At 39.4% G+C, this 27807-nt stretch overlaps 1 protein-coding gene across 1 annotated transcript in view; it reads right to left on the bottom strand.

Moving 5' to 3' along the window:
- SHB (SH2 domain containing adaptor protein B) overlaps positions 1–27807 on the bottom strand; it is a 367480-nt gene that overhangs the window by 116534 nt on the left and 223139 nt on the right. The window contains exon 3 of the mRNA XM_036741534.1: positions 27091–27306. Within this exon, the coding sequence (XP_036597429.1) occupies positions 27091–27306 (216 nt within the window). The remainder of the gene's footprint in view (positions 1–27090; positions 27307–27807) is intronic.

The following is a 27807-nucleotide window of genomic DNA, read 5'->3' as shown; positions in this document are numbered from 1 at the left end:
TGTTACCCAACAGGGAAACAGGAGGAGAAGGGGATAAGAGATGTATGTGTGTGGGGCGGGGCGGAAGATGACAAAAAAAAGGACAGATTAAGGCAGTGGTCAGAAGCAAAACAGACTTTTGAGGGACAGGATAAAGAGAGGAGGATAAACAAACAGAAGAAAAGATGGAGGGAAATGCACAGTAATCATAACTGTGAATGTGAAAGGAATGAGCTCACTCACAAAATGGGAGCAGATAGCACAATAGGTCAGAAACTAGAATCCAACAATATGTTGTTTACAAGAGACACACATGTAGTAGAAAGACCCATATGCAGAGTTAAAATAAGTGGCTAGAGCAGAATCTATTATGCCTTCAGCTGAAGCAAAAAAGGCAGGGACAGCAATCGTAATCTTAGGCAAAGCAAAAGTAAAAATAGACCAAATTATAGGAGATAATCAGGTAAACTACATTTTATTAAAAGCTACCATAAAAATGAAGTAATATGAAAATTTTTTACAGCAAGTTTCTCTGATAAAGGACTCTTCTTTCAAATATATATAGAGAGCTGAGTCAAATTTATAAAACATAAGAGCCATTCCCAATTGATAAATGGTCAAAGGATACAAACAAAATTTCAGAAGAAAAAATCAAAGCTATCTAGAATCACATAAAAAAATGCTCTAAATCACTATTGATTAAAAAAATGCAAATTAAAACAACTCTGAGGTACCACCTCACACCTAGCAGAAATGACAAATGCAGGAGGGGATGAGGGAAATAGGTACACTAATAAACTGTTGATGGAGTTGTGAAATGGTCCAACCATTCTGGAGAGTGATTTGGAATTATTTCCAAAGGGCTATAAAACTGTGCATTTGACCCAACAATGTCATTACCAAAGAGATCAAGGAAAAAAGAAAAGGATCTTCATGCAGAAAAATATTTGTAACAGCTATTTTTGTGGCAAAGAATTGGATATTGAGGGGATGTACATCAATTGGGGAATGGCTGAACATGTTGTGACATATGGAGTACTCTTGCGCCACAAAAAATGATGAGAGGCATGGTTTCAGGAAAAACAAAATACATGGTAAGACCTGTGTGAAATGATGCAAACTGAAGTGAGAAGAACCATGAGATCACTGTGCACAGTTACTGCAATGTTGTAATGATGATCAAATGTTAAAGACTTGCCTACTTTGATCAATACAATGATCCAAGACAATTCCAAAGGACTCATGATGAAAAAATACTATCTACCTCCAGAGAGAAACGAGGAACTCTGAGTGTAAACTGAAATATAATCTTCTTGCTTCATTTTTTTAGTTATGGCCAACATGGAAATATGTTTTGTATGATTTCACATGTATAATTGATATAATTTTGCTTGCCTTCTCAGTGGGTGAGGGTGGGGTGGGAGGAAGAGAGAGAATTGGGGACTCCAAATTTTAAAACACTGTTAAAAATAAGTAAATAATACATTATATATGTATATATGTATATAGATGTAAAGAAAATACTGTCATGTACCAATGAAATAATATTAAGGAACCGTACCAATAATAAAGTACTTTCAAAATAATAATCAAATGTACAAAGATATAAAATGCAAGAAACTATAATTATTAGTAAAAATTCAGTTAAACAGAAAAACATGTGAGGAAGAAATATGGATGCTCTCCATATGACCTTTAAAAATATTGTGAATGGAGTCCCAGGATTTATAAAAAGTAAAAAAAAAAACCTTATTAATCACACATATTTTTACTATATTTACATATTAAGTTAGGCAGTGGTTTAGGTAAGGAATAAATCAACACCTGCAGAGGAAAATTTTTTTTCTCTAACTCAAGGAAGCTCTAGATTATATACTCTCTCTGTCTCTGTCTCTCTTTCAATAATATAGAGATTTTCTCTCTCTCTCTCTGTGTGTGTGTGTGTGTGTGTGTGTGTGTGTGTGTGTGTGTAATACAGAGGGAGAAATGCCCTGTATTTCCATTCTAAAAAAAGAGAGCATATTGTTTCTATTGACATTTCAGTATGAGGACATGATTTGGTAATAAGAATATAGAACTAAAAGCCAGGAGTCTTGAGTTCAAGTTCTGTATCTCTCCAATATTCTCTGCACCTCAGTTTCTTCATTATTAAAACAAAGAATTTGGTCTAATACTACAATATAGGAAAAACCAAGGGGCTGAAGAATAATTATTACCTAGACCAGTGGTCCCCACTGGTTCTTAAACCCCTTGGGAGTTTGTGTCAATGCTCAAATGAATTCACAATAAAAACTCTTTAATGCTGCCTTAAATAGCAAATAATTGCAGAATATTGTGGGTACTATATTAAATTACCCTGAAGTTTCACAACACATTTTTGTTGTTGATGAAAGGGGAGGAAATAAAAGGGAAAGAACAAAAAACATTGAGAACCACTGACCAAGACAATGATATGTAGCTTAATGGAAAATAACGTTGGTCCATTGGCACATCTACCTTGGACACACTTTGCAGATGGAAGTGAATGGGGCTCAGACTTCAGAAAATGCACAGCACTTCTAGCATCTCAATTTCATAAGAATCCAAATTGCAGGTGACTTAAAAAGAGCAGAAAGACGTGAGATGTCTAGTCGGCATGAGTAGGCTGTAATGCAACACTTGCACACAAGAAGTGGTAATGGGGGTATGATGCAAGAGATGTATCATCAGAGAAGGAGGTGGACCAGTCATATAGCAAAAGTGAGGATCAGGAGATGGACAACTTGAGTACTGCCCTGGTACTCACATAATGTTAAAAGACTAGAGGAAGGCCTCCAGCACACTGGGTGGGTCCTTTATGGAGGATTTATAAGAGTACATGGACAAAAGTCATGCAGAAGAAGGCATAGATAGCTTTTGTTGGAGGTATTACATTGTAGGCACTGACAAGATCCACTGAAATGCAGAAGAATAACTACTCCTAGGGACACTATGAGGAAAGCTATTTGTAAATTTTAAAGCTTTATAAAATTTCCTAATCAGTAAAAATTTAGCTTACTTTTAAAAATAAAATAAACTTGTAAAAACTGAGTTGATAAAAACTAATGAAAAAGGCTAATCAAAGACTATATGGAGTTAAAATTAAATATTTTCCTTTTTTAAAACTGGAAAACTACAAAAAGGAAGTAAACCAAATCTTAAAACTCAACAAAAAAATTGTCGCAGGTATCTGGGTTTCTTGAAAAGAAACATTTTTATATATGTGGGAGTACAAATACCGTATGTGGGAAAAAGTGTGAATCTTATATATGTAGCAATTGTGCCTTTCAGTAAGGAACTAATTACATGTAAAGCAGGCTGGTCATAAGGATGAAGGAGGGGGCATAAATCTAATTCACCAAACCTGTCTCTTTAAAAAAGTTTACACCTTTCCTTTCTATCCCTCATTTGGAAACTGGCTAGAGAGGGAATTCATTATCATGGGGTGAAATATTCAGAAGGCCCTATTTTATCCACGTCCAAAAGGGCAATCCTTCCTTTTGGGGCCTCCAGTTGATTCAGTTGACTTTCCTATAGCAAGTCACCTATGATCTCTCCAGCATGGAGCTCTACACCTGAAAAATACTCTGATTTGTCCCATCAGACCATATTTTTTCTTTCTTTCCTTGGTGGTGACAATTTTACTTTATTTGATAATAGTATTTTATTTTTTCCCCAATTATATGTTAAATCAATTTTTAGCATTCATTTCAAAAGACTGTGAGTTCCAAATTTTTCTCCCTCCCTCTTTCTAAAATGGTAGGCAATATGATATAGGTTATGCATGTGCTATCATAGAAAACATATTTCCATATTAGTCACAGTTGTGAAAGAAATAGATCGAAAGAAAAAAACAACCAGGAAAAAAAAACAAAGTGGAAAAACTATGTTTTGATCTGCATTCAGAGTCCATCAGTTCTTTATCTGGATGTGGATAGCACTTTCCTGCCTGAGTCCTTTGTACTTGTCTTGGATCATTGTGTTACTGAGAAGAGCTGAGTCATTCTTAGTTGATCATCACACAATATTGCTGATACAGTGTACAATGTTTTCCTGCTTCTGCTCATTTCACTTTGCATCAGTTTGTACAATTTTTTTTAGGTTTTTCTGAAATCTGTTCATAATTTCTTATTGCACAACAGTTTTCCATTATATTCATATTCCACAGCTTGTTCAGCCATTCCCCAATCGATGGGCATCCTTTCAATTTCCAATTCTTACCTACCACAAAAAGAGCTGCTATGAATATTTTTGTACAGATAGATCCTTTTCCCTTTTTTGGGATGGCTTTGGGATATGACCTAGCAGTGATATTGCTGGATCAAAGAGTACATAGAGTTTTGTAGCCCTTTGGGCATAATTCTAAATTGCTCTCTGGAATGGTTGGATCAGTTCACAACTGCACCAACAGTACATTGGTGTCCCAATTTTCCCACATCCTCCCCAACATTTATCATTTTCCTTTTTTGTCATATTAGCCAGTCTGATAGGTGTGAAGTGGTACCTTAGAGTTGTTTAATTTGCATTTCTCTAATCAAAAGTGATTTAGAACATTTCTTCATATGCCTATACATAGCTTTGATTTCTTTATCTGAAAACTGCCTGTTCATATCCTTTGACCATTTATTAATTGAGGAATGGCTTGTATTCTTATAACTTTGACTCAATTCTCTATGTTTTTGAGAAAGGAGGCCTTTATCAGACACACTTCCTGTAAAGATTTTTTTCCCCAGCTTTCTGCTTTCCTCCTAATCTTGGTTGCATTGGTTTTGTTTGTGCAAAAGCTTTTTAATTTAATATAATTAAAATAACATATTTTGCATTTCATGATGCTCTCTATCTCTTATTTGGTCACAAATTCTTCCCTTCTTCCTAGATCTGACAGGTAGACTATTCCTTGCTCTTTTAATCTGCTTATAGTGTTACCCTTTACATCTAAATTATGTACCCATTTTGACCTTATCTTGGTACATGGTGTGAGATGTTGTTCTATACCTTATTTATTGTTTTCCAGTTTTTCCAGCAGTCTTTGTCAAATAGTGAGTTCTTATCCCAAAGGCTGGGGTTTAGACCGTGTTCTAATGTTACATACATAGGCTTACTATTAAAACTTTTCTTTCAATTACCCAGATTTCTTGGGGGTAAAAACACAGCAAGCCTCTTTCTCCCACGTAGAGGAAGTCTTTCTACAGAAAATAATATCCTAGAGGTGAGGATGGGGGAGGGGAGAAATAATGGGATAAATCATAGGCTCTCCTCTCCAGCCCTGATTCCCACTCATGATCATCCCTGCTCCTATTTTCCTCTCTTATAGCTTTAATTTTGCCAGGTTTTAACACACTTTCCAGAGAAAGCTCTGAGTCACAGATCATACCTTCCACCTGTAGTCTATTAATCTCTACTTCCATTAACATTGGCCTTTTCCCGTGTATAATTACAAGATCCATTAATCTTTCTTTAGCCTAGGCTCAGTCTTTCAAGATCAAATGCTCATTCACCTGGGTCTCTAATTGCCTAATAAGCATGGACAATTTATTTTCGTTCTCCTTTTCTTGGCAATGTAGCTTTTCCAAAGCTGTCAACAAGAGCCAAGGAATATTTTTATTTTTTCCCATCCAATTCTTCAGGCATTCATCGTGCCAATCCCACAGGGTGAATGGGAAGCCACTTTAAATGTTCCATGCTGTGTCTTTCCAAATGTTCACTATCTGAAGGCATGTTTCTGGATGTGTAACACAGGGATCTTCATGTTTGAAGGGAAGAAGAGAAGAAAAAGCAGGACTATGACCCTTTTTAGTTCTCTCCCACTAAAAACACTGACTGATAAGCATGCTGGGATGGGAAGAGCACTGGATAGAGTTGGGATACCCAGGTTTGAGTCTTAGTTCTGTCATTCGTGTGCTGCAGGACACAGGACAGGCCACTCCAACCTCTCTAGGCTTAGGTCTTCCCTCACCTAGAACACGAGAAGTTTGGACTAGAGGATCCTAACTGCTCTAATATTTTGTGATTCTTTGCCTATAGTCAGGGAAGGCTATTAGAAAGTAACTGGCTCAAGCTGTACATACAAAATGAGGATAATTTCTAATAAATTCTACTTGTGTTCCTAAGGTGAACTCTGGGAATTCATGTGTTTATAAATTAAGACATTTATAAATAAAACAAAAAAGTCTCCTTGTTTCAGTTACATGCTTTGCTATATATATTTGTACTTGATCAACTTGAGTACAGACACAGACATATCCCACAGATGCCTAATAAAGGAAATGACAAAGCTCCTTAATTTTTCATCTGCGCATCATCAAGCACTTGAATTTAACAGACTGACTGTTTTGATATAGAAGTTCAATTACATCATTCAAGGAACTGGATGTATTTAGCTAAGTGTGTTATTTGTGAGCCATAAACCTCTATTTATTTGGAAGTGATGGGGACACGGAAAATGATAAGGAACAAAGCTCCACTTCCCCTTTATTTTGACAAAAGTGCAGTTCATTAGTGAGTTGCCTAGTCCATTTAGTTTGTGGATGTCGTTTATGATATTTTAGTCCATTGTCTCTGCCCACTAGTTATTCATTACCATTTCCTGCACTCATCCGTAGAATATCCACTGGCATTTAAACTGAATAAATCTCTTTCACATGAGCCAGTCAGCATAAAAATTGAGAAAACTCATATTATTTTTATTATCTGGCATGTGGAATGGTAAATAATGACCACAAGGATGATATGACTGAAACAAATTCATTAGAGGAAATCATTTAATAAGCCCAACCTTTGATTGTATGGCTGCAAGCCATGGAACAATAGAGTCTCTGATGAACTGAAAATGAGTATGCCCAGAGGGCAATGGAGAGGCACATGGCGGGTGGGAACAGGCAGCCACACATTGCAAACAAGGAAATACGAAGAACTAGAGTAAATGATATCATCAAGGAAACACAGGAAGGAAAACGATGAGTTAGCCATGTGCCAAGTAAGGAATAAACAATGGACAATCTTTAGATACCACTGGTATATCCTTGAGATGTCAGGAGAAAGTGAGGGAGACCCCTAACAGATAGGCTAGGGATATCCTTGTAGCCAGTGAATGACATCAACATGGGGATGGGCATAGATAAGGGTTGCAGAGGATGGGGGTGCATTGTGGTTGGCACCAATGTATGAAATCACCAAATTGATGAGTTCGCTGATATATATATATATGAATTGAATATTAAGCTTAAAATATGAGGGAGCTAGGTGGCTCAGTGGACGGAGTTCTGGGCCTTGAGTTAGGAAGACCTGAGTCTGGCCTCAGACACTTGTCTGTGTGACCCTGGGCAAGTCACGTAAACTCTGATTGTCTCAGTTTACTCGCCTATAAAATGGGGATTCAAGTACTTACCTCCTGGGGTTATTGTGAAGATCAGATGAGATAACATTTGTAAAGTACTTCGCAAACCTCAAAGTGGTATATAAATGTTAGCCATTAATAATAATAATAGCCAACATTTACATAGTGCTATTACATGCCAGACACTGTGTTATTATTGTTAAATAGGACACACCATCCTTGGTGCAAGTCAACATGCCAACGTAACCCTATATACATTTTGGGACAGCTAGGTGGTGCAGTGGATAGAGTGCTGGGCCTGGAGTCAGGAAGACTCATCTTCCTGAGTCCAAATCTGGCCTCAGACACTTCCTAGCTGTGTGATCCTGGGCAAGTCACTTCACCTTATTTGCCTCAGTTTCTCATCTGTAAAAATGAGCTGGAGAAGGAAATGGCAAACCGCTCTAGTATCTTTGCCAAGAAAACCCCAAATGGGGTCACAAAGAGTTGGACGTGACTAAAACGACTGAACAACAACAAAAACACACATTTTTCCTCCCTAAAAAGTATCTGACGAAATCATTCCTGCCCAAATCTTTGCATGTGCAAAGGTCCCTGATTTGTCAAGCAAAAAGCAAAGAAAATAATATATTGACTCTGGATCCCTTTCAAACAACACACAAAAGTAATCTTAGGGAAAATTCAAATCTCCCAATTATCCCATGCAGATGAGCTAAAGCCATTAACATTGACTTCTGAGAAGCCATTAAATGAATCTGTTCATTTTTCAACTGGGAAAACCAGTTACCAAAACCTTGCCACCAGCCTCTTATTATCCGAAGTCAATGTTACTAGTTCCCTCATTTAAATCCCTTTGCTCTGTCACAGTGTTAAACATTAATTACAATGGTTATTTATTACATATCCAATGTTAATGGTACAAATAAAATAGCTTCCTTGCTGATTGACACAAGACAACCAGGGTAACTCTGAAAGAGACAGAACGAACACACACCCTTATCTCCGCTTCTCTCCCCTCCCACTCCCGGCAAGCTCCGGCTCTTAGGAGAAACAAGAAGCAAAGTAAAAAGCATGCAAAAATCATGAGAGCTCAGCGTTGAGAGAGACTGCAAAAAGAAAATATTAAAAAACAAAAACGACCATCACCAATGGGGTGTCTGAGCACTAAAGAGAGACACAGCCTCTTTTACAAAGAGACACCATTTGACTAGTATATCTGTAGAGGGCTGGTTTCTGTTTAATCACAGGACGAGATCTGTTAATTTTATAGACACAATGCCTTGTTCAGCACCATCATGGCTACCACTCTAGTTCAGGTCTTCATCACCTCTTGCCTGGGCCACTGCAACACTTAGAAATTATTTCACTACTCTGCCAAACTGATACTTCTCGGCACAGGTCTATCCCCTGCTAAAGGTTAAAATATCAGCTCCCCACCTTGGCATTTAAAGGCCTTCATCACCTGGTTCCAGTATGCCTTTCCAAGCTTAACTCATACTCTTCCCTTCCAATCATTCTCCTACATCATAAATGGTCTACTTGATGTGTCCGGTAAATGGCATTCCTTTTCCTGTTTTTGTGGCTTTGCAAAGACTTTTCCTCATGCCTCTCATGAATTCTTAGATTCCTTCATACATGAGCTCCAATGGGAAACCTTTCCTTTTCCTTCTCTTTTCTTGTCTACACACACACCTCCAACCTTCCACACAAGAGACAGTCAGTAGAGACTCTTAACTAGTTGTGGCCATTGGCCAAGAAGAGAAATTTGGGGAATACTCACTGTTTAAGGGACAATACGTAAAGAGCCAGAAGGTGAGAAGATGAATGGATGGGAGGGAATGATCAATTGAACAAAGTCACAGAGGAGGGGATGGGGTTGGGGTAGAGGAAGAATGGGTTCTTCAACATGTTCATAAAAGTTTTGGGCTTACTTCTGCATTCATTTCATTTATCCACATCTAGACTACTCACTGGCTGCATCAGTAGGTCACCATAGTGTTATTCTCATAAAGAACTGAAATATTTACTTAGAGAATGAAGAATCAAATATTATTTTTGGAAAGCCAACTAACTGTGAGAACATCTTTTCCTTCAACAGCTCTTTCTTTATTCTCTGTGTGTCTGATGTAGTTAAGTCCAAGTGGACTCACCTGAGTGGTTATTAGAATGAAATAACTAGACCGGTTTTGCCCTCTATCATCTGCTCTAATGGTGGCATAAGAAAATAGTTCATTTGCCAAAAAAGATTACAAATGTGTCCTTTGCAGATATAATTTTCATCAGGAGCAAGTACCTTGTTTCCACTTCAGACAGGTTCAAAAGCTTGTTTTTTTTTAATGCTGTGGTTATTAGTTCCACCACTGCATTAAAAAATTACTAATCTACAGCTCATTCTCCTTCACCCCAGAATCTGAGAACATGACTAATGCCAACAGTGTGGTGTAAAGTATCAAAATCTTTATTTATTGCTGAGATATTTCAAGCTCAGAGAGATCAAGAGACTAGCTTAGAGTCACATAATAAACAAGTGGTGACAAAGAATCGACAATTAAAAAACTAAAATTATCATGATGTGGGTACAAATGTTGGTTGACTTTTTTTCCTCTTAGAGAATGGGGTTGTGTGGTATGGGAGATAGAGTCTGGCTCTTGGAATTCAAAAGAAGTGGGTTCTGATCCTAACTCTGACACAACTAGTTGTGGCCATTGGGCAAGTCACTTAATTTCTCTCAATGTCAATTATTCTCATCTGTAAAATGGGGCTAAGAAAAAAGTAGGATTGTTGTAAGGTTGCAAATACTTTCGTGAATACTGCTCCCTCCCCTAACCTTAAACATAATTTACCCAGCACTGGAGTGAGACATAGGGCAAGAATCTCAAACATGCCTCACTACTCCAATAACCAGCCTGTTAAGCAGGACTCCAAAGATCCTTGTTTTGGCCATCAGGCTGGACTGGGACATCTGTACTGCTGTATGTGTAGCCTACCTCCACTTCCTTTTCACTTCTTTCTCAGGGACTGATAATCAAACCAACTTGATTCTTGTTTCTGAGAAGGGTGTCACAACTTATTTGCCTATGGTTCTACTCAGAATCTCTGTGATCCAATCATAGGCTGAGTAGGCTGAGGTTCCCTCCCAAACCCACCTATGTCAGACTCATCCTTCCAGAGGCTCTGCTGCACTCTTTAATCTTCTTCTGATTTGCCCCCTGGAATCCTGTTTTATTGCTAATAAACTACCCTCATATTAGACTTGTAACCTATCCCTAGAAATGATTTTGTCTTTACTCTTATGTATGTATATATACACATATTTACATATATATGTATATATATATATATGTATATAGTTGCTAGGTGGCTCAGTGGATAGTATGCTGGGCCTGAAGTCAGGAGGAGTCACCTCCCTGAGTTCAAATCTGGCCTCAGACACTTACTAGCTGCATGACCCTTGACAAGTGACTTTGCCCTGTTTGCCTTAGTTTCCTCATCTGTAAAAATGAGCTGGAGAAGGAAATGGCAAACCACTCTAGTATCTTTGCCAAGAAAACCCCAAACAGGGTCATGAAGAGTTGGACACAACTGAAAAAACGACTGCAATGAATATGTGTGATTATTGTTTTCCTCCAATAGAATAAAAGCTTTTTGATGAAAGGGGTTGTTTTATTACAGTGCCTGGTACATAGCAGCTACTTATAAAATGCTTTGCAAACCTCAAAGTACTACATAAACATTAGCTATTATTATTCATTTGAAAACTGTTAAAGTGGTGGAAACATGACCTAAGGAGCCTTTTAGTCATTTTGGAGCTAGTTGTCTGTGTGCATTTAGACCATCAACCGTCAGGGCAAAGGTCAAAACCAACCCAAATTAGGATAAATATGAGAAGACACTGTTTGCAATTATCTCAGCTCCAAGCTGAACTATTCAAGCTGGCTATTGACCCTGAAAAATGAGAAAAGGATAAATGTAAAAATACATTGACTCTGATTATCACCATTTCTTACAGCATTTTAATTGATATAACATATTCACCACAACCACAGAAGCAGAGAAATTGCTTCAGCTCACATATGCTATCTCCTTGTCAAGCACGGAGACATGGCAGCCAAGGGCGACTATCAGTTTCTGGTATACTTATTTGCAAGGCATTACAGTGGATAGCAGACCATCATTAGCAGCAATAGTTAAGTAGCAAAAAATAAACAAAAAACAAAAACAAAAACAACAATGGAAGGGAAAACGAGTCTGAAGAAGGTTTGGTGGATAGCCCAACTAAGCTAGATTATTTCCAGATAAACTTTAAAAAAGGAAAAAAAAAAAGAAAATGGAATGGATAAGCCAAGGTTTCGGTGGCATTCTTTTCTTATAACTGTCACCCTTTTCTTGTAATTGTCAATGCAGTCACTGAATTTGGCATCTAACACAACCCAGTATTTTATGTCTTACACGAGAAAGTAGAAATGGCACTAAAATGATGATGTCATTCTCTGTTTGGACTAGACCAACACAATTCTGAAAGCACCAAGGGATTAAATTTCAAGAGATCTCAAATTGGGGTAGACACTGAACTATTATAAAGAAGCCAGATGAAATTATTTTAAAGAAAAAAAATTTATCACCTCTTCTTAAGCCCCTGAGAAGGCAGAGTCTACAAGTGACACCTCCCTTTCATTTTTTCCCCTCCTCACTCTTCTTCTTAATTTGCTACAATCTGGCTTCTTACTGCATCGTTCAACTGAAACTGCTCTCTCCAAAGTTTCCAATGATCTCTTAACTGCTAAAGCTAACGTGCTTTACTTAATCCTCCTCCCTCTTGATCATTCAGCAAACTCTGACAAGGTCAATCACCCTCTTCTTCTGGACACTCTTCTCTCTAGGTTTCTGTTGACATTATTCTCTCCTGGTTCTTCTATCATCTGTTTGCTCCTTCTCAGTCTCCTTTGATGGATCTTAATCTAGGTAACACATGTTAAAGGTGGGTGTCTCTCAAAGCTCCATCCTACGTCTTCTTCTACAAAATTTCACTTGGTGATCTCATCAGTTCCCATCTCTTTGTTGATGAATCTCAGATCTACTTACTCAGTTCTAACTTTTTTCCTAACTTCCAAACTCACATCTGTCATTGGAGTATCCAAATGGATATCTCAAACCGGAGGACCTGAAAACATCTTAAACTAAACATACCCAAAACGGAACTCATCATCTTTCCTCCCTGGTTCCTTTCTTTTCTATAACTGTCAAAGGCACCACTATCCTCCCAGGCACCTAAGCTCTCATTCTCTCCTCACCCTTCCCAGATCAAATTTGTTGTCAACTTCTCGTCATTTCAATTTTTTTAATATCTCTCATATATAGCCCTTTATCTTCTTTTAAATTTTTTTAAAAAATCTATTTTTTTTCTAACATTTCAATTTATTTTTTTTTTTTAGCATTTTTTTTCTTTTTAAATTTTGAGTTCCAAATTCTCTCTTCCTTCCCATGGCCATTAAGAAGGCAAGCAATATGATATCAATTATACTTGTGAAATCTCCTTATCTTTTTTGACACTACCAGCATCCTGAGTCAGACCCTCACCCCTGCACTATTACAGTAGCCTTCCAGTTGGTCTCCCTGCCTCAGGTATCTCACCACCGGGGTCCATCTTCTACTCAGTTGTCAAAGTGATCTTCCTAAAGCACAGTTCTGACTGTGTCACCTCTGTAGGCAATAAACTCAATTCATTCCCTATGTTTCCAGGATCAAATGGTAAAATCATCTGGTATTCAAAGTCCTTCATTACCTGCCCCTTCCTACCTTTCCAGTCTTCTTACAAATTACTCCCTCTGTATTCCCCTGCCTCCACCATATTCTGTGAGATGCAGTGACATTGGCTTCCTTGATGGTCCTTGAAGAACATACTCTTGCTCAGTGTGTTTTCACTGGTTTTCCCTCATGCCTAGAATTCTCTCATTCCTCATCTCCTGGGTTCCCTGAATAAATTCATGTCTCAGCTAAAATTCCACCTTCTGTAAGAATCCTTTAAAGCTAGTGCCTTCCCTCTGTTGACTATCTCTAATTTATCCTTTATATGGTTGTTTGCATGCTGTTGTTTGCATGATGCCTCTCCAATTGAACTCTTGGAGAATAGGGACTGTCCTTTTTTTCTTCATATCCTGAGTACTTAGCGCAGTACCTGGCATATAGTAGATATTTAATAGATATTTGCTGACTTGACCTCTCCAGGACCTTCCTTGGTTTTTCCATTACTAGTTCAAATTTCCTTTAAGTGATTTTGTTTTATCATTTACATCATTGTGTTCATAATGTTTATTATTTTCTTGGCTCTGTTCAGACTCAGATTCTCTATTAAATTCAGTTTGCTCTGCATCATTTTGTGTAAATTTTCCCACGTTTCCCCAAATTACAAATATGTCATTTCTTACTGCATGTAAGTATTCCATTATATTAATCTGATGTCATATTTTTTTCAGCAATTACCTAATTAATGTTCATCCATTTTGTTGCCATGCATGAATCAATGAATAAAAAACCACGTAATAAGCACTCCATAACAGAGACTGAGCAAGGCACTAAAAAAGTCAGAGGGTCCCTGACTTTGAGGAGCTCATATTTGAATAGGATGAGACAATATTTTGGGGGGAATGGTGACCAGAAGGGAGTTTTGGTTTGGGAAGTCACTAGGGTTGTGAGTTAATCCATAGGATAGTCAATGGACACCATCTTTCCAAAAATAAATGTATTTTGATTTGATTTGTGTGCTCAGTACAAGAGTTTCAACACAGCAGTGATTTGCTCAGGGTCACACAGCTGGTAAATGTCTGAGGCTAGATTTGAACCCATGTCGTCCTGGCTCCCGCCTAGAGCCTTATCCACTGTGACACTTCGCTGCCTTTGGTCAGAAGGTCACAAAGATCATAAGCATTGGTGTTGGGGATTTGAATTCAGGTAGAGCTAGTTATTTTCAGTCTACCACTGACCCCATGTCCTCTGCGACAAAATCTTTTTATAGGAATGAGCTCTACAAGTTGACCAGCAAAACAGCAGATAGGCTGCTTTCTATAATTGTCTTCAACATCAAAAAAATTTATACCAGAAGCAGAATTACAACAAAATCTACAGGATACGAAGAAAAGACTCCTCTCTTACCCCAATTCATTCCCATCCGTAAAAATCTTATGAACCATAACCAGAGAGATCTAATCTCTACAGGGCTCACTTAGCTCTCTGCCTCAGCGCCAGACCCAGGGTAGAAACTCCCTTAGTTTCAGTGACTTCCTGAACACTTCTACCATGCAGGTGGGAGACACTTTTTCCTGCCCAACCATGTGAAGGAAAGGAGGGTAGAGTACAAATAAAGCTGGTTGAAAATATGCTGGTATGAGTAGTTTTCTGATGGAAATGGGACTGTACAATCACCTGGCCTTATCCTGTGCCCCACCACAAGGAGGTAGAGGCAGTTTTGAGTCCCGCTTTGGGAGGTGGTCTACCCATCAGGGAAAGGGATACTTATTTTAAAAATAGAATCATGAACAGCATGAAAAGGGCCAATGAAGCCTTGATCATTCAACACACATTTATTGAGATCCCACTGTGTGCAAGGTACTGTCTAAATGCTGTGATGCTTCACAGAGATGAGAAGCTAATGAGATTTGCAGCCCCAAGAAGCATTATAGAATTAGCTAGGACTGGAAGGGATAAGCGTTTTATAGTATTTCACAGGAATTGTATAGGCTTTGGAACCGTAAGGGAAGTTAAAGATCATTTAATTCAATCCCTCTCATTTATAGATGGAGAAACTGATGGCCAGAGAGGAATAACAATAGCAAAGTAGAAATTAGTTTTAAGCATATGTTGTTCAGGCTTTGAAGGAAGACCTTTCACCCGAATATTTTGGGATATAATGTTTAAGGGTGGAATGCCAGAAATATCAAGAGAAAATACCTAAGTAAAAACATGCTGCATAGGCAAATAAATCACCAGAGAGGATTCCAAAAACAAAAAGAATGAGTAAAACTGAGAAATCAAAGCATACTTAGGAAATATTATGGACACGAAGGACAGTGAACCCATAGTGCCTAGTGAAAGCCAGAATTCTGAGAACTCCACAGAGATCAAGGGAACAAGAAAACTCCATAAGTATCCAAGAGAAATAAGATTCATAAAAGAAGAAATTAGGAGTGAATACAGAGGAATAATATATACATACATGCTGAAGGTATCACATTAGAATATAAGTTCCTTCAGAGAAGAGACTCTGGCGGTTTTTTCGGTAACTCATTTTTGTATCCCCAGCACTTAATGCAGTGCCCAGCACATAACAGCACTTAATAAATGCTTACTGATTGATAAATATGTGAAAAGAAAATGGACAGGCTTTTCTAGACCATTTTCAATGGCAGACTGAGTTTTTATAATTGCCCAATTAGGAAAGGTGCAAATAATTTAAGATTCTGCTGTGTCAACTGTTTGTTGATTACCCACAAAAATCAATAAATAAAATCTTACTCAATGGAGCATAATGTAGCATATTAAAGACTTTCCCCAACAAGGTGACTTCCATGTATCTGTTTAGATCATATGAATTCCTTGAGAGATGCACCCACAAGCATAACATTGTTAAAGGATATTCTGATGATCAAAATTAAGTGAAGCATAAAACAGGAAACATGTGCTCATCAGAAATGTTTGCCACAGTCACTGAGGCTGTACTGTACAGAGTCCAAAGGAAGAGAAATTCTCCTGTAGGAAATTCTAGGTGCTCCTGTCCATGGATGGCATTATTCTGACTGTATCAAGCCCTCTGGTGTGAAATCCCATGACAGCTCAAAAAGGTCAGCTCCACAATTCATTCAGGAAAAACCACATGCATAAAGAATACCTCCTGCAGAAACTCTCACATATATTTAGTTGGCAACCTACTGAATTATTTCATCACAACAGCTATTTTGGATGGATACTGAAGATGGACAATGATAGGTCCATGATTGAATGGGAGGAAGAGAGTGGGAGTGAATTTGGGAAACGGTGAAGTGTTTTTTAACAATTCCCAGATGCACCTCGACCCTTATTTAGGTACATCATACTTTGGGGGCACTGTGATTATTGAGAGCTTTATAGCATGTTTAGAAAAAATATACTCATCTCTGTATCAGGGAGCATCCTGATCTGCAGGTAAAAGGCAGCCAGTGGAGATCATGGAATAGGGATGTGACAGATCAGAACTGTACTTTTGAAAAATCATCTTGGCAGCTAATTGGAGGATGGATGGAGAGACAAGGCAGGGAAACCAGATGGAAGGTTATTGCAGTAGTTCAGGCAAGAGGTGATGAAAGGCAAGACTAGGGTTGGGGCTGTGTGAGTTGAGAGAAAGAGATGTATATGATGGGTGATTAATGTACTACTGAGGGAACACTGGACTCCTAGGAGTTGCATTAGTGGGTGTGCAAGATAAGCTGCTTGAGTAGAGTATTAGACTAGTCAGTATTTGCTAGCAGGACATTTTAAATAATACCACTCCTCTGAATGAGTTGGTACAATTTCCAAAATTACGCGCCACTGTGAAGCACTAGTTTACATATTCTTCAAACTATAAGCAGTATTATGTAATGAAAACAGTACTTGGATTCGCAATCAGACTATCTGGGTTTGAATCCAAGCTCTGGTGAATTGGCCTAACTATTCTGGAAACTATGTTGGAATTATACTAAAAAAATTACCTTTCTCCTCACTCCTTTATGCCCCGAACCACTACTGGGCATATAGCACACACACTTTAATAGCTTAAAATTATACTAAGACTTTTGGGATACCTTGTATAGATAAAGGAGAGAGAGAGAGAGGGAGAGAGAGGGAGGGAGGGAGGGGGAGAGAGAGAGAAAGAGAGAGAAAGGGAGAGAGGGAGAGAGAGAGGGGGGGAGGGAGAGGGAGAGAAGTGATAGCACCTACACACACACATCTCAACACTTCTTGCAGTAGAGAAGAACAGGCTGGAATGTGGGTGCTCATTGAGAGGGAAATAACTGAATACATTGCGGTATATCATACACAGAGAGCTAGAAGGGATGTCAGAAAGCACCAAGCCCAATTCCCACAACCGTCTAGGTAGTTAGCAGCAAAGACCACAGGCATACCTTGAAGCTACTGAGGGTCTGGCTCCAGACTACTGCAGTAAAGCAAGTCACAAGAATTTTTTGGTTTCTCAGTGCATATAAAAGTTATGTTTACACTATACTGTAGTCTATTAAGTACTCAATAGTATTATATCTAAAGAAGAATGTGTGTGTGTGTGTATCTTAATTAAAAAAAAACTTTATTGCTAAAAAAAAATGCTAACAATCACCTGAGCCTTCAGTGAATTGGGATCTTTTTGCTGATGGAGGGTCTTGCCTCCATGCTGATGGCTGCTGACTCATCAGGGTAGTTGTTGCTGAAGGTTGGGGTGGCTGTGGCAATTTCTTAAAATAATTCAACAGTGAAGTTTGCTGCATTGATTGGCTCTTCCTTCTATGAAAGATTTCTCTGTAGCATGTGAGGCTGTTTGATAGTATTTTATCCACAGTAGAACTTCCTTCAAAATTGGAGTCAATCCTCTCAAACCCTGTCGCTGCTTTATCAACTAAGTTTATGTAATATTCTTCAATGTTGTTGTGTCTCAGGGAATAGGGAGACCTTTGGAGAGGGAGAGAAATGGGAGAGCTGCCAGTAAGTGAAGCGGTCAGAACACATATAGCATTTATTAAGTTTGCCATCTTACACGGGCAAGGTTCATGGTGCCCCAAAGCAATTATAATGGTTTAACACCAAAGATCACTGATCACAGATCACCATAACAGACATCAAACTAATGAAAAAGTTTGAAATATTATGAGAATTACCAAAATGTGACACAGAGACATGATGTGAGAACATGCTGTTGGAAAAATGGTGCTGAGAGACTTGCAGGGTTGCCACAGATCTTGAACTTGTAAAAGAAATGCTGTATTTGCAAAACGCAATAAAACGAGGTACACCTGTGTACTGGAACCTAAGGTCTCTGAGGATCAAGCCATTGTTCTTTTCCCTGAACCATGCTGCCTCTCATGAATACAAGATGAATATAACAAAATACTGCAGCCATAAGAAGTGATAAATATGAAGAAGTATAAGAGAAACTTGGTAAAAATTATCTGAATTGATGTGGACTATCACAACGTAAAAGAAAATACTAAAAACGACTTTAGAACTTCAGTTGTGACTTCAAAGGACTGAGCTGAACATGTATGTCACTTCACAGCAGAAGTGGACTACAGAATTTGAATAAGGCATGCATTTACAGATACAGACAAAGCATTTATTGGCTTTGTTTCACTTTTTCTACTTGTTACAAGGAAAGTGTCTTGGGAAGTGACTGATATGATATGTGTGTGTGTATACATACATAAACAATAATATTTCAAAAGAAAAAAAGAATCCAAGCCCTGTGCTCTCCAAGCCTCAGCTTCTATAAAATGACAGGGTTGGATGTGCTGATTTTTTCTCATCCTAAAATCTTGGGGTTTTTTTTTTGGTAGGGCAATTGGGGTTAAGTGACTTGCCCAAGGTCACACAGCTAGTACATGTGTCAAGTGTCTGAGTCCTCCTCACTCCAGGGCAGGTGCTCTATTCACTGTACCCCCTAGCTGCCCCCTCATCCTAAATCTTATAATCACCTTGGGTAATTTGTGGAATGACTACTGAGTTTTATTCTGAGGATCATTTGGAAATGATACTAAAACCCTTACATTTTATTTCAATTTTTGGTTAAAACAAATCTTTCTCTTCCTGAATTATAATCCTCAATGTCAATCAAAGGTACTTGGGACAAGTTTTCATGGCTCTTGAAAACTGGGAACAACTTGAAAGTCTGTTATTAGTAGTGTACATTTAATTTGCTTTCTAAATGAAAACTGCTGGCACATATTAGGTATCAAATGCAGAATGCTTCACTCTAAAAAGTCAGTTTTTAAGAGTTTCCCAAACTGGACAGGAAGCTCACATATTCCCTTTCTGTGGGCTACATTCAGAAATGAAACAGCCTTACTAGAATATTATGCATATTCAATGAATGTTAGGGTTAAACATGTGCCTCAGTTTCTTCATCTACAAAATTATGGAAACTGAACTGAATGGCCACTTCTAGCTCTAAATCTCTGATTCTATGATTAGAGACTCTCCACAAGCTGGATAAAAACAACTCAGAATTGACAACCAAGAGAAAGTAGAAAATTTAGGGATATCCTGAGGCTGACTTTAAGGTACTCGGCCCAGAGCTCAGTCTGGGATGTGAACAGCTGTTTGGAGGGTATCTTGCCCACAGCTGTGGTGTACCCCTTCCTTTTTTCAGGGAGACTGATGGGCTCACACAGAGAACCAAGTTCCATGTCTCGGCTGCCCCTTCTGAGTGAATGGGAAGTGAATTTAAGAACCCACCTGGTAATGAGGTCTGTGGCTGTGACCACGCAATTTGTTTCTAGAAAAGCTTCAATGGGAATTTCAAAATTGCATAGAAACAGATGCTCTCCTGTCTAAAATGCAGGATTCCCGCTGGTGGAAGGGTAGGTGGCGTGCAAGGCTGATTAAACTTACAATATCCTTCTGTTCCCATTGAGATCCTATATTGTTTCCCTCTGTAAGCTGTGTGGGTTGCTGGGCTGTGAAATCAGATCCTCAGGATCTGCCCTCTGCTGCTGGGACTCATCAAAAGCCAAATGTTCCTAATGTTTTCTGGCATTGGGGGGATTTTGGCCAATGGCTGCACGCTCATGCTGCTGGATAGGGGAAACATGGTACTGGTCAAGACTCTTAGGAGAGTTTAAAATGTTTCTTGCCTGCCTCCTCTTGAAGGCCTCAGCTAAATAATGGTAGCCAAGTTCCAAGAGAAAGAGTAAGTCATGACACCAAAAAGGCCTGGCAGCACCATTTGACACTTTACAACACGTGTGACTCGGAAAAGTGTTGACAGGGACTGCGCTGACTTCATGGAATGTGGGTTGTAGTTTTCCAGGAGATAGTCACCCATACAGAACTCAGACACTACAAATGTGGAATGGATGCTTCCACTGGAAAATGCAAGGCATTTCTTTTCACCAAACTTTTATCTTTTTAACAAACCCTCCCTCCTTTCCATGATGTCAAAGAACTTTGAAAAGAGACAAAGCACTGTAGAAATTCAAAGCAACAATAATAACAATTCGGATTTATGCCTTCTTTTGCAACAAATCCCTCCTCTTTCCAGTAGCCTAAGGTTTCACGTATGAAGAGATCCGGGACAATTTAACAAAATTTAAAGCAAACCATTGCAAAGAAGGATGGAAAGACAGGCATTTCCTTATGCCCCGCTGATTGGCTTTTCTTTTAAAAGAAAGCAAGTTAACGACAAAAACCAAAACCCTCAACAAAAGACCAAAACTAACATCATTCAGCATCCTTCAGACTGCTACGAGCGTTACTTCTTCTCTTTACAGAAGAGTAACATTTCTAAGATGTCTGCAGTGCTTCGGTTTACAAGTACTGTGGTTAGAGCTACTGGGAAAGGCAATCACATTACATTAATTAGTCCTCATTAGCCTGCTAAGCTCTTCTACCACTTTCCTCTCCACAAACGAATGAAAACCCTCCTCAACTGTCACTTTAATTCAACAAGCATTTATTAAGCAGCTACTATGTGGAGACAGAGACAGAGAAAGAATAAGAGAGAAAGAAAGAGACAGTGAGTCAGAAAGAGAGACAGAGACAGATAGAGGGGGATGGGAGAGATAAAGAGAGAAATGAGAGATAGAGATGGGAGAAACACAGAGACAGAAGCAGAGACAGAGAAAGAAAGTGATAGACAAAGTCAGACAGGGAGATGGATGAGAGATAGGGACAGGAGAGAGGGATGGGACAGAGACAGAAAGACAAAGAGAGTTAGAGAGACATAAAAACGGGGTGGGGGGCAAAGAGAGAGAGAGAGGCAAAGGGAGATAGGAGAAAGATGGCAAAGAGCTAGTGAGAGAAATGGGAGAGAAAGAGAGATGAGAGAGACAGAGAGAAAGATAGAGACAGAAAGAAACAGTGAAACAGAGAGAGAGATGGGAGAGACATGGACAGAAAGACAAAGAGAGATGGAGAGACATAAAGACAGAGGAAGAGAGAGACAGAGGCAGAGAGAGATAGGGAGAAACAGCTAGTGAGACAAATAGGAGAAAGATATGAGAGAGAGGCAGAGAAAGAAACAGATGGAGGAGGGAGGGAAGGAGTGAAGGAGTAAGAGACAGAGAAAGACAAAGAGTCAGAGATGGGAGACAGGAGAGATGGAAGAGAGGGATGAAAGTGAGGAAGGGGAAGAAGGAGGGAGAGGGGAAGAGACAGAGACGGTCTAGGGTGTAGGACAGAGTCCAGCTGGCCTCCAGGTCAGAAAGACCTGGGTTCAAGCTCCACATCTAATACATACTGCCTGTGTCACCCTGCACAAGTCACTTAAACCCTCCTCAGTGCTTTGGGCAGCTCTCTACTACTGTAAATCGTGGAGAAGGTCCTGCTCTGGCAGAACAAGTTCTTCATGGGAATGTCTCTATTACTCCCAGATGAAATCGCAGGTACAACACTCACATGTCAGACACTATGCTTGTTCCTGGATATCTAAAGACAAAACCAAACCAATTCTGCCCTCCAGGACCTTATGCTCTCTTTTGGGGAGGGGAGAACAACATGTGCACAGAAGATTAAATACAAAATATGGACAAAGCAATTGTGAGGGCATTAGAAACTGGAGGTATGGGGGAGGATGGGCTGGGCTTCCTGTAAGAAGTGATGAAGAGGGAATATTCAGAAGGTCGGAGGATCAGGGCTCTAGATTTGGAAGGGACCTTGGAGACTATCTAGTCCAAATCCCACATTTTACGGATAAGGAAACAAAGGTTGATAGGTTAAGCTCACTCAAGGTCACCCGGGGAGTAAGGATCAAAGGTGGGATTTGACCTGCGAGCAAGTATATTTTCTGCTGTCCCCCAGAGAAGGGGAGCTCGTGCAAATGGTGATAATGAACACCAACTAGGTCAATTTGGCTGGACTACAGAATGTAACGCTGGAAAGGTATGCTGAAGCCAGACTGGAAAGGATTTTGGAAACCAAAAGAGAAGTTTGCATTTGATCCTACAGGAAAGAGGGGGTCATGGGAGTCTCTAGATTAGAAGAGAGACATGGTCAGATCTTTGCATTAGGAATATTAGTTCTGAAGTTGTATGTATGGAAAAGGGACTGGTGAAGAGAGAGACTAGAGGCAGAGAGAACAATTAGGAAGCTACTGTAATAGTTCAGGGAAGGGGTAATGAGGTTTTGAAATACAATGGAGTTGTGTGACTGGAAAGGAGGGGAAGAATCTGAGATATATTAAGGAAACAGGAATGAAAGCCAGGGAGAACTGCAAGGGAGTTCCAGCATCCCTGGCAATCGGGAGCCAGGACGACTTTCCAAACTGACATGTCTTTTAGGGCGACAACCTTCTTGGAAATTACACTGAAAAACCCAACAGGTGAATAATGCGAATGTCACTATCCCTGATGAGGAAAGGTATCCAGCCTGGTAAGCTTAGTACATACCTCCCCCCTCACCTCCCCCCCCCCACTTTTAGTACTTATTGGCAAACCTATAACAGTAGTTTATTATCTGACAGTTGCAGAAAGAGATAAAAAGAGAGAGCTGAGCAGATCGTGGGATACCAAGGACCTTCCTCAGCATCTCCAGGAATTCAGGGCTGCCATCCAAATATCATCTGAACAGATATTCTTATTGCAGAATGTTAGGATAGCTTTTTGCCTTGGTGGTTCTCATCCAGGCATAAATTAGACTCCCCTCAATTAGAGTCCCTATTCATTGAATCACTACAAAATATTTTTTAAAACCCTAAAATTTTCTCCTGGGGACTGGTTATCAAAATTGTGATGTACCCAGATACAGAATTCTAAGACTCAGATCTATAACTCTCATAGGTGGCCTCAACGTGATTCTATTTCAGCACACTCACAGGTCATTTCTCAATTCAGTACCAATCTCCATGGCTCTATGGGGCAGCTAGGTGGCGCGGTGGACAGGGTGCCAGGCCTGGAGTCAGGAAGACTCTGAGTTCAGATTTAGCCTCAGATACTTACTAGCTGAATGACTACCTGAGCAAGTCACTTCACCCTGTTTGTCTCAGTTCCTCAGTCTGTAAAATGAGCTGGAGAACGAAATAGCAAACCACTCCAGTATCTCTCTACATACAAAACATCCATGAGAGCTTATTAGTTCCTTCCTTGGTATCTCATTCTGTTTGTGTTTGTTCATTCATCCGTGTATTTGCAAATGCATTTTTCTTTTAATGTAGTCTCAGTAAGTATATATACTTATGCTTTCTTTATTCTGTACTACCTTAAATGAGGCGTTCCAAAAGTCTTACAACTATATTTTCCTTATTTTCATTGTTTTAATGATGGTATAGTATTCTATTACACTGCTATGCTACAATGTATTTAGTTATTCACCATTTGTTGGGCAATGAAGCTGTCTATAGCACTTTGCAATTAAAAATAATGTTACGTATGCATGTATGTGTGCATGTATGTATCTGTCACCTCTCTCTCTCTGTCATTTTTTTTTTCTTTAGGATAACAATAAGGATATGATCCTAATGAGATTGAATCAGAGTACAATTATTTTTCTGACTCTTGGACACTGTCAGAAAATCTCTGAAAAAGGTTCTAATTTGTAGTTCAGTACCTAGGACAGTGCTTTGCACTAAGTAGGTAGTGACGTATGCAAGAGTGAGTCTATGTCTTTAGGATTGATTCACAAACACTAGTCTTTCTATTCAAGTTATATTTGCCAATTTGATGGCTGTAAAGTGGTACCTCAGAGTAGTTTAAATTAGCATTCACTATGTATGTGTATGTATGTGTATATATATATGTGTGTGTGTATATATATATATATATATATATATATATATATATATATATATATATATGTAAAAGAGAGAGAGCAGACACAGGGTGAGTTGAAGATGAAGGGAAGATATCTAAAAGAAATAAAATGAAATTAAGGGATGAGAGAGTAACATACTGAGAGAGGGAGATAGGGAGAGATAGAATGGGGTGGATTATCTCGCATAAAGGTGGCAAGATGAAGCAGTTCTATGGGAAGAGGGGAGAGGGCAGGTGAGGGGGGAATGAGTGAACCTTGCTCTCATCAGATTTGGCCTGAGGGGGAATACCATACATACTCAGTTGGGTATCTTACCCCACAGGAAAGAAGAGGGAGGAAGATAAAAAAAAAAATAAAAGGCGGGGGGGGGGATGATGGAGGGGAGGGCAGATGGGGGTGGAGGTAATCAAAACAAACACTTTGGAAAGGGGACAGGGTCAAGGGAGAAAATTCAATAAAGTGGGATGGTTTGGGAAGGAGCAAAATGTAGTTAGCCTTTCACAACATGAGTTGTGGAAGGGTTATACATAATAATACATGTGTGGCCTAGGTTGAATTGCTCAACTTCTTAGGGAGGGTGGGTGGGAAGGGAAGAGGGAAGAGAATTTGGAACTCAAAGTTTTAAAATCAGATGTTCAAAAACAAAAAAAGTTTTTGTATGCAACTAAAAAATAAGATACACAGGCAATGGGGCGTAGAAATTTATCTTGCCCTACAAGAAAGGAAGGGAAAAGGGGATGAGAGGGGAGGGGGGTGATAGAGGGGAGGGCTGACTGGGGAACAGGGCAACCAGAATATAAGCCATCTTGGAGTGGGGGGGAGGGTAGAAATGGGGAGAAAATTTGTAATTCAAAATGTTGTGAAAATCAATGCTGAAAACCAAATATGTTAAAAAAATAAATTGCAAAAAAAAAAAAATTAGCATTCACTAATTATAAATGACAATAGGTTTTTAAATGAAGTGGAGACAATTGGAATATCACTTCTCTCTTACTCTCTCCTATGTATGGAAGAGATTCAAGCAATACAACAAGAAGAAAAAAATTTTATTCTACATTTAAAAAAAAAACTTTCTCCTTAAAACCCTCTGAGAAAGATCATCCTTTTCCCTTGGTGGGAGGTTTATCTATCACTCGATGTATTTTTAAGGGATTTTTGATACTATAAAACTCTAATGACCGAGTTTTAGAAAAACATTCTCCTAGGGAATACCTACTTGATGAGAACCGGGAGAGTGGCCAGGCCTGGAATCTGAGCAGGGAAAAGTTGAATAGTGATTGAGAACTATTAATCTTTCTCTCTGCTTTGCAAATGAGCTGAAGGCAACCAACCCTCAGACAGGAAACAGGACTTGGTGGGACACCCAAAATGTTCAGGCTTTGAAAGAGGAAGAGACAGGAAGGCTACTTCTGGTCACCAGGGCCACTCAGTCCCCTGGAGTTCAGTTTTCCTATCTATTAAATCTTGAGGTTGGATTAGAATTAGAGGTTCCCAAACTTATTTGGCCTACCGCCTCCTTTAAAAAAATTTATTCAGTGCCCCCCTGGAGTTAGGTTAGGCTAACCCTTATTTTTATTCGATGCCCCCCTCAATTACACCTGAGGCTATTACTGCCCCCCTGGCTTGCTCCGGCGTACCCCAGGGGGAGGTACCGCCTATTTTGGGAACCTATGGACTACATGGTCCCTCCTGGCTCTAGAACGGAGTGATTCTATGATTCAAAAGGGCTGATAGTAATGTGACTCAAAGGTAACATTTGTCATTGGAGTTCACATTAAACTGGGAACTACTTGAGGAAAGCTGTGATATTTCTTTCACTTTTCTTTGTATCCCTGGCACTTAGCAAAATGCCTGGCACATACAAGAGAATAGAAAAATAGCTAACATTTAGATAATGCTTACTGTGTGCCAGGCCCTGTGCTAAGTGCTTTATAATCACCATCTCATTTGATCCACACTGGGAGGTAGGGGCTATTATCATCTCCATTTTACAGTGGAGGAAACTGAGGCAAACAGAGGTGAAGTGACTTGCCCAGGGTCATACATATGAAGTGTTGGGCCCAGAGTTGAACTCAGATCTTCCTGACTTCAGGCCTGGCTCTCTAGCCACTGTTACCACCTAGCTGCCTGGAAACAGTAGGTACTTAATAAATGCTTATTGACAGGCTGACTCACTACAGAGTCTGGGCCTAGAAGCTGCCTTAATACAACATGTTTCACAGAAGGAAGAGCTGAGCTAAGTATTCAATTGGTGAATATGATTCAGGCAAACCAAAGTGATTGAAGAGAAATTAGTCAAATGGCAAGGGCTGGGTTTTCAGGGGCCAAGATTCTTTTAGGAGAAAGGCCAAAGACATCTCTGTAAGGTCAGTGCAGGGGAAGTGAGGCCTGACAGTGGAGATAGGAACCCAGGGGGGAAAAGAGTTGGGCATACCAGTGGACTCGGCTACTGCCTGGGTCACTTACCTCATATTTTTCCCTCTTCTTGGGACACTGATTTACCTAACTCAAGGAGGCGGGGACAGTTTTGGCAAAAATCTACATAGACGTCACAAGGTTTTCAAGGACAATCTATGGATATGTGTTTTCATAGATGTGAAGTTACCCCCTCAAATGATGCCAATGGTCACCAATACACAAAAAATGGGTTTCAGTGGAATGCTCCCAAGAAGTAAATAGATGGAAAATGCTGTTGCTTATTTTGGAATGACTACAGAGAACTTTGTGCATCTTCTGTAGTGAATATATATACAGGATAGACTACTAAAAAATGCAGGCATTAACTCCTATTCTTTTACCTGCCAAGGCTGGAATCGTGACTTTGTTCCACTCCCAAGGCTGGTCGTACTCATCTGCAGGCCTGTCGTCATCCTGAGGCAGCTTGCTCTCTCGTAAACGCTGGCTGACCAAGCTTTCAGAATCTGAATCCACACCATTGCCTTCTGGTTCATAAGGTGTATCATATAACTGGACACCTTTATTCTGAGATTTCACGCTTTCTTGCCTCTGAAATTCTGCAGAGAAAAGAAACATAGTATTAATGTAATTTGATAGGAACCTGTTATGCAACCTTTACTTAACAAGCATTTATTAAACATCTATTTACACGCAATGCACTGCACTTGGTACATGGGATTAAAAAGAAGAAAGAACTTCATTTAAAGTTCTGGCCACTTCCCATCTTTCTAGCCTTTTAAGGCATTGCTCCTCCCTTAGACACTCTATGCTCCAGCCACACTAGCCTGTTGCTCACAATGCACACACCGTACAGTGTTCATTCCCTCTCTCTTACACCTTTTGCATAGGTTACCTCCCAAGCCTGGAAGGCTCTCTCAGCTCACTTCACACTCTCAGAATCCCTGGCTAGCTTTGGGACTCAGCTCAAGGGCCACCTCTTTGTGGAGGCCTTTCCCCATCCTCACAAGCGACAGTGCCATCCCCTCTAAGACTACTTCCATCTACTATGTAAAGATGAATGTATTGATTTCTATACATTTATGTGCATAGGTTATTTG

This window comes from Trichosurus vulpecula, chromosome 1 (assembly GCF_011100635.1).
Source record: "Trichosurus vulpecula isolate mTriVul1 chromosome 1, mTriVul1.pri, whole genome shotgun sequence".
NCBI classification, from domain to species: domain Eukaryota; kingdom Metazoa; phylum Chordata; class Mammalia; order Diprotodontia; family Phalangeridae; genus Trichosurus; species Trichosurus vulpecula.
The sequence above is the reverse complement of the archived record's forward strand: the minus strand, read 5'-3'. Positions and strand labels throughout refer to the sequence as shown.